Source organism: Tiliqua scincoides, chromosome 3 (genome assembly GCF_035046505.1).
Source record: "Tiliqua scincoides isolate rTilSci1 chromosome 3, rTilSci1.hap2, whole genome shotgun sequence".
Lineage (NCBI taxonomy): Eukaryota > Metazoa > Chordata > Lepidosauria > Squamata > Scincidae > Tiliqua > Tiliqua scincoides.
The window spans coordinates 20,359,898-20,378,243 of record NC_089823.1 but is presented as its reverse complement, the minus strand read 5'-3'; the positions used below and the strand labels follow the sequence as shown (position 1 = coordinate 20,378,243).

Genomic DNA, 18,346 nt, shown 5'->3' with positions numbered 1-18,346 from the left:
GCTCAGCTGGGACTCCCATTTGGCTCCTCCTCTTCCTGAATTTTGTCTCCCTCTTTCCATTGGCTTAAACTATTGAATCTGTTTTGATCTTTATCAATCAAACTGAACTTGAGTCGAAGAAACTGGACTTGAGTCGAAGAAACCATCCTTGCAATAAGGCTCGATGCCTTCCATGTCCAGTTGGCCCACGTTGTTTACATGTTTTGCTCTTTCCCCTGTTTATATACTTGACCACTGAGGTTATTGCCTCATGGAACAGATGGAGTGTAGTTTATGCAGTATGTAATCCAGCAAAAGCTACTTCTTCACAGGGATGGGCCTCCCAGGGAAATAGCATATTGTTTATAAAACAAATGTCATTAATTTCAACAGGGCTTGTGAACATATGCAGTTACTTTATAATGAGTCAGCCCCTTGGTCTAAGTTAAGGTGACCGGATACAGTGGAGAACAGAGTGCCTATACTTTTAACCATTGTATTGAAGAGGGAGTTCTGGCAACATGGAAGCGTTTAAAAAGCTGCACTTGCCAAAATTCCCTCTTCTATACAATGGTTAAAGGTATAGGCATGGTGTCCTCCACTGTATCTGGACACCTTGATCTAAGTCTCTTAGTATTCACTGGTCTGCAGTGACTCTCCATAATTTCAGATACAGATCTTTCCCAGTCCTGTGTGGAGACACCAGGGATTTAACCTGGGACCTTCCTCATGCAATGTATGTGCTTTACCACTGAGTAACAGTCTTATTCTCAAGCTTCCATAGGGAAAATTTTGCACATCTTTTGATGCTTCCCATTGTCTTCAAGGCTGACATCTTTGTTCACTGTCAAACCCCGTCCAGCTGTGTTTTTCCAGATCAGTGCAAAGGGTTGCAGGCTTCATCTCACCAGTGGCGCTTTCTACATTTATGAAACTGGAATCGCCCTTCCCAGATTGATTCACCAGCTTGGCATGAGCTTAACACCATGTTTCTTTTGTTTCCCTCCTTGCGTGTAGTGTATCTTCATTTTATCTTGACAGTACTACGGCACAGCTTGTCATGTTGCCGAATGGTTCTACTAAATAGGAAGCTTTGCTTAACACTTGCTCACCTTGGTCCTACGTTCTTGCTGAGCGACACCTACTAAGTGTAATGTACCGTATGCTGCAAGGGCCTTACCACAAGCTCCATGCGCTTCAGATGACACCCCCCCCCCAAGGAGATTTACCTTGAGATCATTCTTTGCACTTCCACCCTCTCTTTGGCACTGCATCTGTTGCTGCCACTTTTGCAGTTCGGTCTTTTCTGTCTGAAGCCTGTTCTGAGGTAGGAGAACGCAGGTGTCTGTTGCTAGGGAACTGCTGTTGCGTGTGGAGTAGAGGAGGGTGTCAAAAGTTGCCTAGCAATCCTCATGTGATTCCTCGTCTCTTCCTCCTAGGCATGCATTTGACAGGGGGTTATCTTGAGGCTCCATTTTGTCCCCCAAAGATTGAAATGCTGGTCATTTTCCCAGGTTATTTAGCTTTGATCTTGCCTCTTAATGATGTTGGGCCTTTGGTGTACTACTCTCTGTCCTGTTGCTTCTTGATTTTATATGGTAAACTGTTTTATCCTGATCTCTCTTCCTACTACTCTCCACTTGCTGTTGTCTTAAAATAAATTATAAAGTGTTCCCATGTTTGATACACTAAATCATATTGGTTTGCATTTAGATTTTCCTTCCTTTAAAACCTTTTGAGTTCTAAATCTTTGTCTTTACTATACCCAGCAGTTTGTGCAAGAGATTTTTAAAAAAATCAATATTAGGAATGATCTTAATTCCTGGAAGAGGTTTATCAATGCTAATTATTTTTTTACATTCCAAGTTATTTTTGGAAGATCAGGATGCAGAGCATGAAATGAACTTGCTGATGCTTGCCAGAAATTAACAGCAAGCAAGCTGAACTGTGGAGCATTAGAAACTCGTTATCTGTCGCTGTTGCATTTCAGTAATACCTCTGCTCCAGGATTCAATAAAGAGAGCTAATTTCATCTAGCCTGTGACATCATTCCCCTTTGTTATAAGATTCTATTTTAAGGCACTGGCAGTTTCATCAGAAAAGTTTTTGGCATGTCGATGAGGCTGTGGTGCGATAAGACCAGAAGGAGGCACAGTTGGTCTTTTAAGCAGTGAAACATGCTGAAAATTGCAACTTTACCATTTGTTGGGATTGTTGATCCTGGATGTAAAACGGGCTTTGATAATATCTCCACTTTCAAAATCTTTGGGCAGTGGAGTTTCATAGTCCTATCTCTATGCCTGGACAAAGTATCCTGTGTGTCACAGTGTCCTTTGAACTCAGAGGAGAGAGATTAGACTGATAAGCAAAGTCGGCCCAAGACCTCTTGATGCCTGCGATGGGATGCCAAATGCTGCCCCTTACCTGACAAGACACCAGCCTTTGCTCCTCCCACTCTCCAGCGCTCGTGCTGCCCTTCCTTCCATGATTCCTCTTCCTCTCTGTTCCCCTCTTCATTTTCCAATCTAGGAAGTGGAAGGAGAAGTATAAGCAGTGGAGGCAAGTATGTGATGGGCTTCCCTGACCAATCTGCTACCTGAGGCTTCAGATGGCCTCATGGATGGGCTGACCTTTCTGATAAATCAATTATTTGTATAGCTATAGAGACATTGCTACTATGCCTTCGCATGGGCAAAAACTCTGTTGAATTTGAACACTGTTTTATATTGTGATATCTACAGGTGTATGATGGGGGGAAGACACCTAATTCAAAGTACTAATTTTGACCTATAAAACCTTTAGCATCTTGAGTTCCACATAGATTCAGAGGTTACTTTCTCTCTTTTGTGTGTGGAACTGTTAAGATCAACTGAGAACACCGTCTTGATTGTAGAATCTATGCAAGTTTGAACCACAATAGTATGTAGACCAGTGTTTTTCAAACTGTGGGTCGGGACCCACGAGGTAGGTCGTGAACCAATTTCAGGTGGGTCCCCATTCATTTCAATATTCATTTTTAATATATTAGACTTGATACTACCTTGGTATGTGACTGCATTTGGGGAAATGTTACAGATCTATACTTTTAACAGGCTACTGTGTATATGCTTTGAACAGTGATAGTAAATGGGATTTACTCTTGGATCAGTGTGGGTAGGATTTCAGCCTAAGATTGTTGAAATTTTCCTGCTTGATGATGTCACTTCCAGTCATGATATCACATCCAGTGGGTCCTGACAGATTCTCATTCTACAAAGTGGATCCCAGTGTTAAAGGTTTAAAAACCACTGATGTAGACAGTTGTTTTTCACCTCTTCACAACTGTATTATTTTCTTCCCCTAGAAGCCTAACACAATCTGAAGTTCAATACTTTCCAGAATGGCTACTTTGTGGGATGAGGTGTTCAGTGCATACGTGTCACTGTTAAATGCTATTATCCTTCTCCAATTTGTAGACAAGGGATAGAATGCATCTATCTACACAGTTATCTAAGATCATGTAAGAGCTTCAAGCTTAGCTTGCAAATAGAATGAACATGGCAGAGAACTACATTTTTCCTGTTTTTGAGGCTCCATTATTTGATCACCCTTTGCTGTAAAATATATCGGCTTGCGTCGATTAACAACCTTCCGCTTAATGATAGACCGCATATACAGTGGTGATCAAAGCGCAACAAAGACGCTCTTAATGCGGTAATCAGGTCTCCCATAGCCTGCAGCAGAGTTTCTGTTTACACAACAAAGAAGTTCTTAATGTAAAGAAGTGACAATCTATCTCCTGTAGCAGCCTGCACAGCTAGTGTCAGGCAGGAAGTGTCTGTTTACACAACAAAGGCACTAGATCTGAATCTAGGCTGAATGTTTGCTTAATGATGTAATCGCATAACAACGGGGACCGAAGAACATATCCTCATCGTTAAGTAACACAGACCTGGTAGCTATAGAGTGTTGAGTACACAAATAGAACAGTTCCCACAAATGAGTTTTAAAAAATCCATTTTAGAAGTAGGCATTACTGTGTTAGAATTATATTCCCGTGTCTCCTATGACAATGATGACAAAAATGATGGTTTTTATTATTTTTATGGTTTCTTGCATTGTCCTCTTTAATGAAGGTCTTCAAATGGACTTGTTTAGCCAGGTCTGGATTCCCAAACCTGGATAATCCTCTATAATACTGCTGTGTGATGAGATATAAAACTACTTTAATAGCGGTCCTTGAAATTCCTGTTTGGAAATATATCACCCCTACAGCTTTTTCTATAAGGAAGGTATACAAGGTTTGGTTGCATCTTTTTGCAGTTAGATAATCTAGAACAGGGGTGTCTAAAGTTTTTGGCAGGAGGGCCACATCATCTCTTTAACACAGTGTTGGGGGCTGGGGAAAAAAAGAATTAATTTACATGTAAAATTTGAATAAATTTACATAAGTTTACACAAATGAATATATTAAAGATGAACTTAAATGAATGAATGAAGGTCTATAAAAGGCCTTGCACAAAGCAAGGCTGACGTTTCCTTTGCTGCTGCTACTGCATCACAGATGTGAAACAACAAGCAGTGGTGGGAACCCTCATCCCACAGCTCACATGAGAGGTCAAACAATCACACTCATGCTGAGAGCAGTAGTGTCGGGCCAGTGTGGACTCCAACAAATCTCCGGAGGGCCAGGGTCTCAATGGAGACTGTGGGCTCCCTGAGGGCCACATTGAGAGGCCTCGAGGGCCGCAAGTGGCCCCAGGGCCAGGGTTTGGGCACCCCTGATCTAGAATATATGCTTAGCCTAATGAGCCTGCCTTCCTTTGCACACTTACTTGGGGGTGAGTCTCACTGAGTACGACTTATTTCTGAGTAAATCTGCATAGGATCCAGGAGCATCAGAGTGTTATTTCCATGTCTGGTTTCCCCACTGTCTATACTGATTTAGTGAGTTGTAAGACAATTTATGTAAAATTTATATTGCAGCTGTTGCAGTTGTTCAAATAGAACTCCTTTGGTGATGTATAGTTAATAAGCTAATGGCCCATGAACATGAGCTAATGAACATAGAGGGAGTGGGCAAAATGGGGTGGTGATGGAGCGGGAAAGAGGTTGGATTAGGTGCTGATTGGATCCTGACCCCGTTCTTGGGCCTGATTCTCCTTCCGGGGTTAATGGGGACTTGCACAACAGTTGAGCTGGTACAGGTTCAAGTTGACCCATAGCAGCTGCTGGGGCTTATCCCCGGGCAAGGGGACAAATGTCCCCTTAATCTGAGGAGACCTCCAGCGGCTGAAAATCCCCTGTAGGATATAGCTGTAGCCTTGCCAGTGCCTCTGCATTGCCGCACAGGGATTTAGATAAGATCTGGCCGTAAAATAATAAAATATCAAATGCATTGACTAAAAGCACTGCAAACTAAAGAAGCTTCAATTAACTGTAAAAGCAGATAAAAGGGTAAACCACATTTAAGTAGACTGTGCCTGCTGCTGTAAAGTTTGGCTTTAGGTCTCCCTTTCTGAGGAGAGAGTTGCATAGGCAGAGCGCCAAAAAGGCCCTATCACCATTTGCAACCGAAGGCAGAGGCAGCACCTAGATTATGATATTAGTATGCACCTCAGGTGCATATCACCAGCTCCTGAGGTGATATTAGTATGCAGGCATGTAGGAGTAGCTGGTCTCTTAGATTTGTCACCCTGCCAGCTGTACTCACACAAGCACTAACCCACAGACTACTCACTTGTAGTAGTCAGTGTAGTCTACTATTCCCAGGAAATTGGGGGTCATCCTCGAGCCTCATAGACCTCAATGGCAGTGGTGGCCTTTAGGTAATGTGTTGTAGTAGTAAAACAGACTGGCAGTCACTGATACAGCACAGTGCAAAGATACTTAACAATAGTCTTGAATTAGAATTCAAGTTAGAATTAGGCAAGTTAGAATTGCCTTCAGGGGGCCTGGAAGTAAAGATGTCATATATTGGAAAAAGTTTGGGTCTTTTTTTTTTTTTCTTTCCTTCTCAGGAGGTTAACATATTCGAAAGATGATTCCCATACGTATGTGCTGACAGGCAGGCAGGCTTCATAAACATTTTGCAAGCTACTAATTTTTATGGACTTATTTGAGAACTATCTTGTTGTCATTACTGATGTGCCAGAATTGATCAGATGGGCTGTGTGCCCAGAAATGCGAGGAAATGATGTTAAGTGGGGTGTGAGGCCTGGTTTTGCTCTGCCACTGTTGCAGAATGGCATGGATGACACTACCCTATGAAATTAGAGTCTCCAGGACATTAGCAGAGGGTCAGGCATTGTTCATTAGCTTTGTGTCTGCTTCAGGAGTCTGGTGATCTAATCAGAATCCTATTGAAAACCAACTGGTGGTAGGAAGGCCAGTATAAGTTGATGGGGCATAAGTTGAGGGGTAAAAGGTCAGAGGGCCTTAATGAAATCTACAAGATAAGACCCATCCACCCCCTAACCACTCAATTTTAGCCAGATTAGTTTAAAAATAAATAAAGATAACTGGGAAATAGGGGACATAGTGCTAGAGATTTTTAAAATTATAATCAGCATAAGTAGAGTCACAACCAAAGATCCCAAACCTATCCAACTTTCCAGTGCCAATGCTGCCACAATGCAGGCCTGAGGTAAGGGAGCAAATGTTCCCTTATCTTGAGGAGGCCTCTGTGATTGCCCCAGCACCAAAAAATGCAGTGCGTGGCCTGTTGACATGGTTGCATGAGTACTGGAATGTTGGATAGGATTGGACCCTAAGTGGCATAAAAATATTTGTTCCTAGAGAGAAAGCGTCTGAGGAAACTGTTGGAGACTTTTATGAGAAGCGAAGCAATGGGTGGTTGGTGAAATTTAATAAACTTAAGCAATGCTGGAAGCCTCATTGAATCCTTAGCGTTGTAATCATGAGAAAGTGCCAAAAGCCTGCATTACATTTTCTGGTGGGATTAAGTTCCAGCTATTCCAGGCAGCAGGAGAGATCAAGAGGCAATGGAAACTGTTAAACGCTCAGCCTCAGGAACTGAAGGGTCTTAGTAGGAAATGTTAACAAATACTTGGTGGTTTATGGCATACTCTTATTTCAAATGAGCAAAGATGGAGGAAAGAGAAACCGGAAATAATAATAATAATAATATTATAATAATAACAGGTATTTATATACCGCCTTTCTTGGTCTTTATTCAAGACTTTATTCAAGGCGGTTTACATAGGCAGGCTTTACTTAAATCCCTTATTAAATAGGGATTTTTACAATTTTGAAAGAAGGTTCTTTCTTTCAAGAACCACTACATTCAGGTGTTTCATTCCGATCTGGCTTCACATTCTGGCCTCCATCCTCCCACGCTCAGAGCAGATGGAATAGCTCAGCTTCAGCTTGTCAGCTGCTTCAAGGTCGCACGGTGTCGGTGGCCTCGAACTGGCGACCTTGTGGATGTTATCTTCAGGCAGACGGAGGCTCTACCCTCTAGACCAGACCTCCTGCCTAGAGGAAGGAGAGAACTCCTAGAGGAGGAAAGAGAAACTCCTAGCTGATATCATGGGGATCTCAGATAAGTGATCAAATGGTTAGTCACATATTTAAAAAATGTGAGGCTCTGTGAACTATACATAATCAGAGAGCAGGTGTCTGCAGTTCCAGCAGGATGATCCATTGTCTAATCAGAAGGCAAGGAACTATCTCTGGAAATGACAAGTGTTTCCCTGACAAGCACACTGAGCACACCCTGTGAGGACATCATGGCTCTACAACCTGCCTAAGTTTGCCATATTTTTTTTCTGTGGGACTTCTGTGCCTTCTACAGTTGCTCAAAGCAAAAAGTTCAGTCCAACCCTGAGCTCAGCTTTGCACAAGAAGATTATTATAGTTTCTTGGATGGAACCTTTTTTTGTCAATCAATGAATAAAAGATCTGTGTGAACAAAGCTGGCCCATACCTGAGGCCAGCCGAGGCAACAGATTGGCAGGGGGCGCCCACCTCCATCCTTCCACCCCCTGGATTGGAAAAGGAAGAGGGGGAGGTGTTAACAGTGGTATTTTTTAAAATGTTATGTTGTCTTATTCCTGATTCATTCCCTCACATTCATGTAACCTATGAGCTGTGGGCAATATCTCGGATGCCTGTCACTCATACACAAGTCTTCCCACATCAGCTGTCACTAGCACTGTAGTTCTGGGCTATTTTCCTGAAGTCTCTGTGCACATAAATGGACCATAATAAGAACCAGGGATACCATCTTTCCGAGATCAAGACTCCATTTTCAATTTCTGTTTTCTACTTTGCGCAGAAGGGATGATGTTGCACATTCCTATCATATTGTGCTGTAAAAACTTCCATCTCCTGTTGGTACCTGTTTGACTTTTGCTTCTATTTGTAGTTCAGCTGTTTTAAGTTCATTGTATGTCAGGATAACTCCTATCAGTACTTGTCTGAATTGTATTCACAAACTAGAACTTCAAAGATCCACCCCCCCCCCAATAACCCATTTAAGCCCTATAAAGAAGATGAAAACATCATGGAGAGCCTATCCTGGAGATGCATTATAAGCAGCTCAAATTCCAATAAAAATTGGCATATTTTGGCTTGTCAACTGCACTCTACCTGATGCAACAAATCCCTTGTGGGTTGCTGTGTCGTCAGAGTGTTGTCGTCCCCCCCCGGCCCTGCATGAAACCCAGCATGCCAAGGCTTGTGACAGACTGTCTTCTGGGAGGTAACTATAGTTGTGCTTCTTGCTTCCTTTCCAACCCCAGCGCAAACTCTTCCCCTTCTATAGCCTGTGGACTGGGCAAAAGGTTAGGATTTATCCTGTGTGATATCTTCTTTCAAACCCTTGTATTTTCCGTCTACTCCCACACTTCCTGGGTGCACCCTAAAGACACATTTTTATTGCACCAAGATCAGGCACACAAGACGCCCATGTCAGGAAGGGTAGTATTGTATTTGTTCATTTTCTTACTAAATATGTGATTGGAGACTCTCCTAGCCTCACCTTTAACAGGGAGCATTCTCCAGTCCTGGTCTTAGACCCAGTTCAAAGAGTCCTGATCAGGGAGCTGTTTTATTTTTGCCTTACCTACTTTTTTTCCCTTGGAAGGGGCAGGACTGATCCCCCTGTATCCTTCTCCAGGGCATTTATTAAACGTCCCCATGCAGCTCCCTTCTTAATGGGTAGCAGAAGAGGAAATATGGAAGAGAGTGGTGAGTAACTCCCTAGCTTACTGTTCTCCACACTTCATCTTTTAATTCTTCGTCCTCTTCTTTTGCCAACTGAAGGAGTTGGGAGAATTAGAGACTGTCACATCACCATGTAAGGCATGTCACCAGAAGTGTCAGGAGGTCTTGATCTGGCTTTGCATAAGAAGCTGCCTGAGGGGGGACATGATTGAGACATACAAAATTATGCAGGGGATGAACAGAGTGGATAGGGAGACGCTCTTTTCCCTCTCACATAACACCAGAACCAGGGGACATCCGTGAAAGTTGAGTGTTGGGAGAGTTAGGACGGACAGAAAAAAATATTTCTTTACCCAGCGTGTAATTAGTCTGTGGAACTCTTTGCCACAGGAAGTAGTGATGGCATCTTGCCTGGATGCCTTTAAGAGGGGATTGGACAAATTTCTGGAGGAAAGGTTCATTACAGGTTACAAGTCATAGTAGGTATGTGCAAGCTCTTGGTTTTAGAGACAGGCTGCCTCTGATTGCCGGATGCAGGGGAGGGCACCAGGACGCAGGTTGTGTCTGTTGTCTTGTGTGTTCCCTGGGGCATTTGGTGGGCCACTGTGAGATACAGGAAGCTGGACTAGATGGGCCTTTGACCTGATCCAGTGGGGCTCGTCTTAAGTTCTTATGTTCCTAATATTGAACATTGGTCTATCTAGCTCAGTTCTGTCTACACAATATTGAGTGAGAGCATGAGCATGGTAGGGGAGGGGGAATTTGAGTAGGGTTGAGTGGGGGAATTTGAGTAGGGTTCAAATCCATGGTTTTGGGTATCTGTGATAGCAGCAGGAACCTATCCCCCATGGATACAGAGGGACACCTGTACCATGGACAAACTTTAGCAACATTTTGATCAAAATTTGGTAAGGCTGCTTGGGACTGGATGATATGGTTTGAAGGATGAGATTCAGCCTACACTCACTGTTGGCTGTTGTTGGTTTAGAGCAACTTTCCTTGCAAAAAGTGTGTGTGTATGTAAATTTTTTTTGGAAGAATTAAATTCAAAATACATTAGGCAACATCTTCCCTTTATTCTTGTAGCAGTTTGCAAGCTTTTGAGTTACGCAGGCTCATTTGATGAAGAATTGTGTATAAACTGGAAGCTGGCATGCTTCCATACCAGCAGATTTTGTTCCAATTAAAGGTATCACTTCACTGGGTTTTGTATGTGGCTCTCTCTCTCTTTTTAAAATTGACGTGGTACCTCTTATTCCCTATGCCAGTGTAACTGCAACGATTAATGCCATTAAACAATGACTCACTTTATATAGCCTCCTTAACAATGATTTCCCTGCTGTCTCTTTTGCAGCCAAGTGTAATTTAGTTTCCAAGAAAGCAACCATGTAGAAGTTTCCTGCCTTTAAAAAAAAAAAAAAGCCCTTTTCTCTCATTGTTGTGTCCTTTGTAATTTTTCCCTTACCCCACCCCTTTTGGCAATGGTTTGTCTGTGTCTGGTGCACTGGGAGTTACATTCAGGTGCCTGCTTTGATGTCAAGGCAGCTTTGAAAATGGCTTCACACAATCCCTCGTCACGAACGTTCAGCGTCATGCTTACACAGAGAAAGGGTATTATTAGTCTCATACATACATTGAGACTTTGCTTAGCTCTTGTGCTTTGCTTGGGACAGGTGTGAAGCCATGTAACAATTCCACCACCAACTCACACTCTGGGTTGTGGCAAAGAGAGCTTGTAAAGGGATTGCGTGGGTTTAAAACATCCAGCAATTTTCTCCCTCCCTTTTAAAACTTTATTATTATTAATTGACTGCAGTCGATGATCCACCATGGGCAAGCTGGAAATTTGATACTTATTGACTTTGCCACCTCTGAGAATAAAGAAAATGGGGAAAAAACTTAAAATAGTAGTTGGAAATAGCTCCTGTGGACGAGAGCTGTCATGAGGGGGATTGATTCGGTGGTGGCAGATGTTGCATTATTGATTTTGAGTCTTTCATGAATTAGAACGAGGACCAGGAACCTCAGTCAGCCTCCTTCCTTCCTTTTGTGACTGTGGGTGTTATGGGAGAATGAGACAAAGCAGTGGCAGCATGGAACACTTTGCTAACACCCACAAAGACGGAAGGGAATGTTATCGACTTTCTTCAGCAATGGTCTCAGTAGGGAGCTGGGAATAGAATTCGTCAAAATTGCAGCAGGATTAATGTATTGTTGTTATTGTTGCTCTGTAGGGAGGAATAGAAATAACTTCTTTAAAGAGCCTTCAAGTTATTATTTGTGAAAGGGGAGATAAAGCAAATCTCTTGCATTTGAACATTGAGCATTGTGAGTGGAGGGGTGCTCTGCAACTGCCAGTTCTCAGCCAGACTTTCAGGATCTTCAGTCTTCTATTGTGCCAGCTTGGAGAGAGAAAAGAGAATGAGAACAACACTTAGGCCTTATTTCCCATGCATCAGTTCTTTTTGTGGTACTTATAGAGTATTTATTAGCAACTTCATATGCCACCTTTCACCAGGTGACAGAACCTGGTGCCCAAGGCAGCTTATGTCCCCTCCCCCCACAAAATACACAATACAGGCCCAACCTTGTTATAAAGGGGTTTTTTATACACGAATTTGACTCAACACTAATGGCCACTGCAAATGAGAAGGAATGTGCTGATCCCTGGAGAAGGGGAAAATGCATCCCTTTAAAATCACAGTTTAAAAAACTGCTTTTTACTGTTGTAGAGAGACAGTCATGCAAGTGATTACAGGTATAACCTAATTATCCACAGATTTTTCTATCTCTATCTTTCTGTGATGAGACATACTTTTTAAATTGAAGGAAAACAGTCCTTTAACAATAGCCTCATTAATGTGAGAGATAGCAGCCAGCTGACAATCCATCAATCGTTCTCTCTCCAGGCACAAGGCAAACCCCTCCCTTCCCTCTGAGCATGTGAACGAAGGCTAAATGGCAGTGATTATCACCTCCGTTCTTTCCCCCTCACTGAGGCTCCTGGTGAAGAGAGGGATTGCTGCCTCCTAGTGAAGCCTGGAGAGAGACTGATTGCCTCTGTGTGCATTTCAAAAGGTCAGCAAGGCTGTTTTTAAATCACTGGAGCAAAGATATTTTTCAAATTTTGTTTTTCAAATTGATTTGCTTTAGTGTAATTTTTGCCATCCACCTGAGTTCTGGGAAGGGAACCCTTTCAAATCATGAGACTCAGCCTGTATTACAAAACAGTAACCATAAAACAGAAAACAGAAAATCAGAGGCCATAAGCATAAAGCATAAAAACAACAGTCATAAAAATATGTCCTCGGGTAATAAAATCTCCAGCAGACCCCCTGCAATACTCCCCCACCAAACAAATTTCCCCAATGCTACCCACCACCAAAAGCCATTCAAAATAAAAAAATAAAACTCTTCAAACGTTGCCTTAGCTAGTGAGGGTAACATCTACCCAGACTCTTATGGGTATCTCATTCAAACACAGAGAGATTCTCAAAATATCTTGGTTTGCTGTAAATTGCCCTAAGGGTAAGGGTGGGGTCTACATAAAACAAATAATAAAATACCTTCTAATGGTTCTAGAAGTATCTAGGATAAATATCTAGAATCAATATCTTCTAACCGTCATCTCCCATTCTGTGCTATTTGCCAGCAGCCTATCTTAGTGACCATTGGGCTGCAGTGTCACTGTCTATACTGTGTGTGAGGAATGACGACTGCTGAAAATGTTTATCTTGACTACTTATCGTTAATTGCAAGAAAGGATTGATGGTTCTGTCCTTTTTTCTGCAGATTGTGATGGACTTTAAGCATCCAGATGGACATGCAGCAGCGGTTATGCTGCCTCAGCGTAGTTTGCTAGTGATGACTGGAGAATCCAGATACCTCTGGTCCCATGGGTAAGTATTATAATGCACAATGCCTCGTTGTTCTTTGAGACTTGAATCACACACAGGCTGTTCAGCTGCTTTAAATAGCTGCATCCATTTGTGTAGACTTTGGAAAACAGATTAGACTTTTGAGATAATGCAAAGATTGTGGGATTTTGCTTTTGCTTTTGCTTTGCTTTGTTCAAACTGAAAAAGAAAAAAAAGAATTACTTGCCTTGCCAGAGTTTTATTCTGATGGGCTGAAATCAGCTCGCCAAGTGTACAAGTCAATAACAGCCTGAATGCTTGTCTTGCTGGGAGTCAAGTGCTGACGACTTTGAAGTCAGCAATTCTGAAGGGCTTTCAATGCAGGCTGCTCCATCAGAGGCAGCAATTTCTTTTTCCGGAGGCAGATTCTGCATTAGTGTAGCTGGTGATCAGGCTGAGCAATAGGCAACTTTTGGAGTTCAGCTGGATTTTCCTGAGCAGTCATAACCAGTCTTCACCCCCTGCCATGCTCACCGACACCAAAAAAGACTCCAAATTATAAAAAAGGATGGTTGTGGAAATCCTTTATACCCCTTTGTACCTCTTGCTGCTTTTGATCATTCTCACAGAGATCTACGTTGTTTCAGAAGTTGTTTATCTGGAGGCCACATCACATGTTACAATTTCAATGTGTAGGTTACAGAACTGCCTTATGTACCTGCTATTGTTGTTGTTGGCAACCTTCAGTCTCGAAAGACTCTGGTATCGCGCTCTGAATGGTGGTTCTGGAACAGCATCTAGTGTGGCTGAAAAGGCCGATTCGGGAGTGACAATCCCTTCCACACCGGGAGCAAGTGCAGTCTGTCCCTCGTCTGTCTCCCTGGCTATGGGCCTTCCTTCTTTGCCTCTTAGCCTCAGACTGTTGGCCAAGTGTCTCATCAAACTGGGAAAGGCCATGCTGCACAGCCTGCCTCCAAGCGGGCCGCTCAGAGGCCAGGGTTTCCCACCTGTTGAGGTCCACTCCTAAGGCCTTCAGATCCCTCTTGCAGATGTCCTTGTAACGCAGCTGTGGTCTACCTGTAGGGTGCTTTCCTTGCACAAGTTCTCCATAGAGGCGATCCTTTGGGATCCGGCCATCATCCATTCTCACAACATGACCGAGCCAACGCAGGCGTCTCTGTTTCAGCAGTGAATACATGCTAGGGATTCCAGCACGTTCCAGGACTGTGTTGTTTGGAACTTTGTCCTGCCAGGTGATGCTGAGGATGCGTCGGAGGCAGCGCATGTGGAAAGCGCTCGGTTTCCTCTCCTGTTGTGACATTATAGTGTAATAATAGTGATGATCATAATTTTCTCCTGCCTTCTCCCAATGAAATACCCCAGTCACTCGCCTATAAGTCAATCTCACAGATAAGTCGAGGGCAGATTTTGAGTCCCAAATCATGGAATTTTCTATGACCCTTGGATAAGTCGGGGGTTAAACTTAGGGGGGGGTCTTACTATAATTTTGTCTGATTTTACCTGAAGCCAGATCTTGAAAAATAATCTTCGAGTAATTGTTACCTAAAAACTGTACAGTTTCTGATTTATTAAAAATACAATAAAAGATCATAAAATGCATTTTTGACATTAACTTTTAAAATTCTGGTCTTCACAACATTTGTGTAAACACTGTCAGAGTATGTGCTTGTAAACAACATACCAGTAGAACCACCAATCAAATCCTTCTTTAAGGTGCCTGCTGTGTGAAGCCAGAGGCTCTACACATAACATGCAACATAAAACATGTAATTGGGAGTGTGCAATTCAGTTCAGAGCAGGGAGACGAGTGACAAGGACTGAGCTGTGCACAGTTGCAACCCTCTTTACTCAGAAGCACAGCCACTGCTTCCCATGGGTATTATTTTTAAGTAATGGTGCATTGCAGCCTGGGACTTCAGATGGAAATGAGGATCCCCTCCTGGGGTCTTAAAAACCAGACCCCTAGACTTGGGGTGTGTGTGAAATTCTTTGCAAATGACTTGCCAGGAATGTTCTGGGGCAGCAGCAAAAGTAAAGGAGGCTTTTCCCTTCTCCAAACTGGAAGGGAGACAAAGGGGCTTCTGGGAATTGTGAGGAGGCTTTGTGGGAGTTTGTGCTGCACTTCCATAGTAGTAGCCCATACAGACTACAGTTCGCAGAAGCGCCTTCACTTCTCTTCCTGTCTGGAGAAGAGGCTGAAATGGCTGCCTCTGAATTTTCCTTTTTCTCCACCTGCTTCCTGCTTCTCAGTCCATTTCCACGCCTCCCCCCACTTCACCAGGCAGCTGCTGAGCCACCATAAGCTTCCCAGAAGCTCCCAGAGGATTCTGCCTCACTCACTGCATTGAGCCAGGTATAAGTTGACCCAGGTTCTCAGGCTCCATTTTTAGGCATAATTTTTTTTGACCTATAGGCGAGTATATGCAGTGAGTGCAACGTGGCTTACAGTAAATGCAGGTACAGTGTAGACCAGTGTTTCTTAAACTGTGGGTTGGGACCCACTAGGTCAATTTCAGGTGAGTCCCCATTCATTTCAATATTTTATTTTGCATGTATTAGACTTGATGCTACAATGATATGTGACTGCATTTGGGGAAATTTTACAGACCTGAACTTTTAACAAACGATTATGTATATTCTTTTAACAATGATAGACAATGAAACTTACTCCTGGGTAAGTGTGGGTAAGTTTGCAGTCTAGGATTGTCAAATATTTTCCTGCTTAATGATGTCACTTCTGGTCATGCCATCACTTCCGATGGGTCCTGACAGAATCTCATTCTATCCCAGTGCTAAATGTGTGAGAACACTGGTATAGACCAGGGGTGCCCAAACCCTGTCCCTAGGACCACTTGCGGCCCTTGAAGACTCCCAATCTGGCCCACAGGGAGCCCCTAGTCTCCAATGGGCCTCTGGCCCTCCAGAGACTTGCTGGAGCCCGCTCTGGCCCAACGCCACTACTCTCAGCGTGATGGCCAATTGTTCAACCTCTTGCGTGAGCTGTCAGACGAGGGCTCCCTCCACTGCTTGCTGGTTCACATTTGTGATGCAGCCCTGGCAGCAAAGGCTGGCCTTGCTTTGTGCAAGGCCTTTTTATAGGCCTTGAGCTATTGCAAGACCTTCATTCATTCATATAAGTTCCATCTCTAATATATGCATTTATGTAAATTTATTCAAATTTGAAGTGTAAATTAATTTTTTTTCCCCAGCCCCCGACATAGTGTCAGAAGGATGATGTGGCCCTCCTGCCAAAAAGTTTGGACACCCCTGGTATAGATAATTAAAAACAAAATATAAAAATGCAAAAAACAACCCCCAGTTAAAAAACAACAACCCAGCAGCCTAAAACAATAAGCTTAACTGGTCTGCTGAAATAATTCAAAAATTTTTTTATGGAAAAAAGTTTTTAATTTTAATAATGTGTAAGTTCTTAGATTCAATCTTGACATCTCCAGACAGGGCTGGAAAAGTCCTGTTCTGAAATCCTGGACAGCTGCTATCAGTTAATATAGTCCTACATAGATCCCTGTATGGTTTGGTTCTGTATAAGGCGACATCATACTATTTGCTTACTTACTTAGGGCACACTCGTAACCAACTTTCCAGCACTGGCATAGCTGTGCCAGTGGGGCAGGTGCTGCATCCTGCAGTAGGGGAACAGTCACAGAGGCCTCCTCAAGATAATGCAATGTTTGTTCCCTTACCTCAGAGTTGCATTGCCCTTACCTTGGTGCTGGAATGTTGGTTAGGATTGCGCAGTGCCAGCAGTATATGTTACATTTTACACAGACTGAGACTACAGGCCCCTGCCCTGAAGGACTTACAATGTAAACAGACACAAGGTAAGCAACTGAGCAAAGGGAGAGAGGTGGAGGCAGGGAAGAATATATGGTAACTCATTTCCGTTTCTCATGCTTAAACTTCATTACAGTACAGGTATGCACCGCTTAACAACTGTTCGCTTAACGAAGGACTGCATATATGGCGGTGGTCAAAGCACAGTAAAGATGCTCTTAATGAGGCAATTGTGTCTCGCATAGCCTGCAGTGGAGTGTCTGTTTACACAACAGAAAGGCTCTTCATGCAAGGAAGAGGCAATGTATCTCCACTAGCTTCTGTAGCCAGTGAGTCAGTAATTTATTTGTCAGGGTGTGTCTGTTCATACAACAAAGGCAACAGATTTAGAATTAGGGCTGGCTGGCTGTTCCATGAGGTTGACTGACATGGTTGCCTCAGGCAGCAGAGTGGCAGGGGGCACACAACTCCCTCCATCTACTTCCTTCCTCTGCTTCTCCTCCTCCTCCTTCCACTTCCTAGATTGGAAAAGGAAGAAGGGGTAGAATGAAAGTGGGGAGGAGTGGAGAGTGCTGGGTTAGACAGCACCCAGGGAGGTGCATTTCTGAATCAAGGTGCCCCCACTGAAAAAGCCCAGTCTCTGCTGCCACCACCCTGCCTCTGAAAGAGGCAGTACCTAAAGTAGGGCCTCAATAAATACCTGATAAAATTATAATGCACCAGTTATAAAAATATAGGCTGATTCTGCCATGCCTTCTGTGGCTGATGGATTTTATCTTTGTCAGAATTTTTGCAGCTGTTTTATTGACTTGCGGGGGCACTCTGGTTGTAGTATTTTGTGTACCTTGGCTCAACGATCTCCGACACTCTTTCTCTCGATACCGAGCTAAACAAACGCATCGGTAAAGCAGCTACCACGTTTTCCAGACTCACAAAGAGAGTCTGGTCCAACAAGAAGCTGACGGAACATACCAAGATCCAGGTCTACAGAGCTTGCATCCTGAGTACACTTCTGTACTGCAGCGAGTCATGGACTCTTCGCTCACAACAGGAGAGGAAACTGAACGCTTTCCACATGCGCTGCCTCCGACGCATCCTCGGCATCACCTGGCAGGACAAAGTTCCAAACAACACAGTCCTGGAACGTGCTGGAATCCCTAGCATGTATTCACTGCTGAAACAGAGACGCCTGCGTTGGCTCGGTCATGTCGTGAGAATGGATGATGGCTGGATCCCAAAGGATCTCCTCTATGGAGAACTCGTGCAAGGAAAGCGCCCTACAGGTAGACCACAGCTGCAATACATGGACATCTGCAAGAGGGATCTGAAGGCCTTAGGAGTGGACCTCAACAGGTGGGAAACCCTGGCCTTTGAGCAGCCCGCTTGGAGGCAGGCTGTGCAGCATGGCCTTTCCCAGTTTGAAGAGACACTTGGCCAACAGTCTGAGGCTAAGAGGCAAAGAAGGAAGGCCCATAGCCAGGGAGACAGACCAGGGACAGACTGTACATGCTCCCGGTGTGGAAGGG

At 43.6% G+C, this 18,346-nt stretch overlaps 1 protein-coding gene across 1 annotated transcript in view; it reads left to right on the top strand.

Annotated features, from left to right (window-relative positions):
- Positions 1-18,346, top strand: part of ALKBH8 (alkB homolog 8, tRNA methyltransferase) — a 58,173-nt gene that overhangs the window by 19,552 nt on the left and 20,275 nt on the right. The window contains exon 7 of the mRNA XM_066621093.1: positions 12,940-13,046. Within this exon, the coding sequence (XP_066477190.1) occupies positions 12,940-13,046 (107 nt within the window). The remainder of the gene's footprint in view (positions 1-12,939; positions 13,047-18,346) is intronic.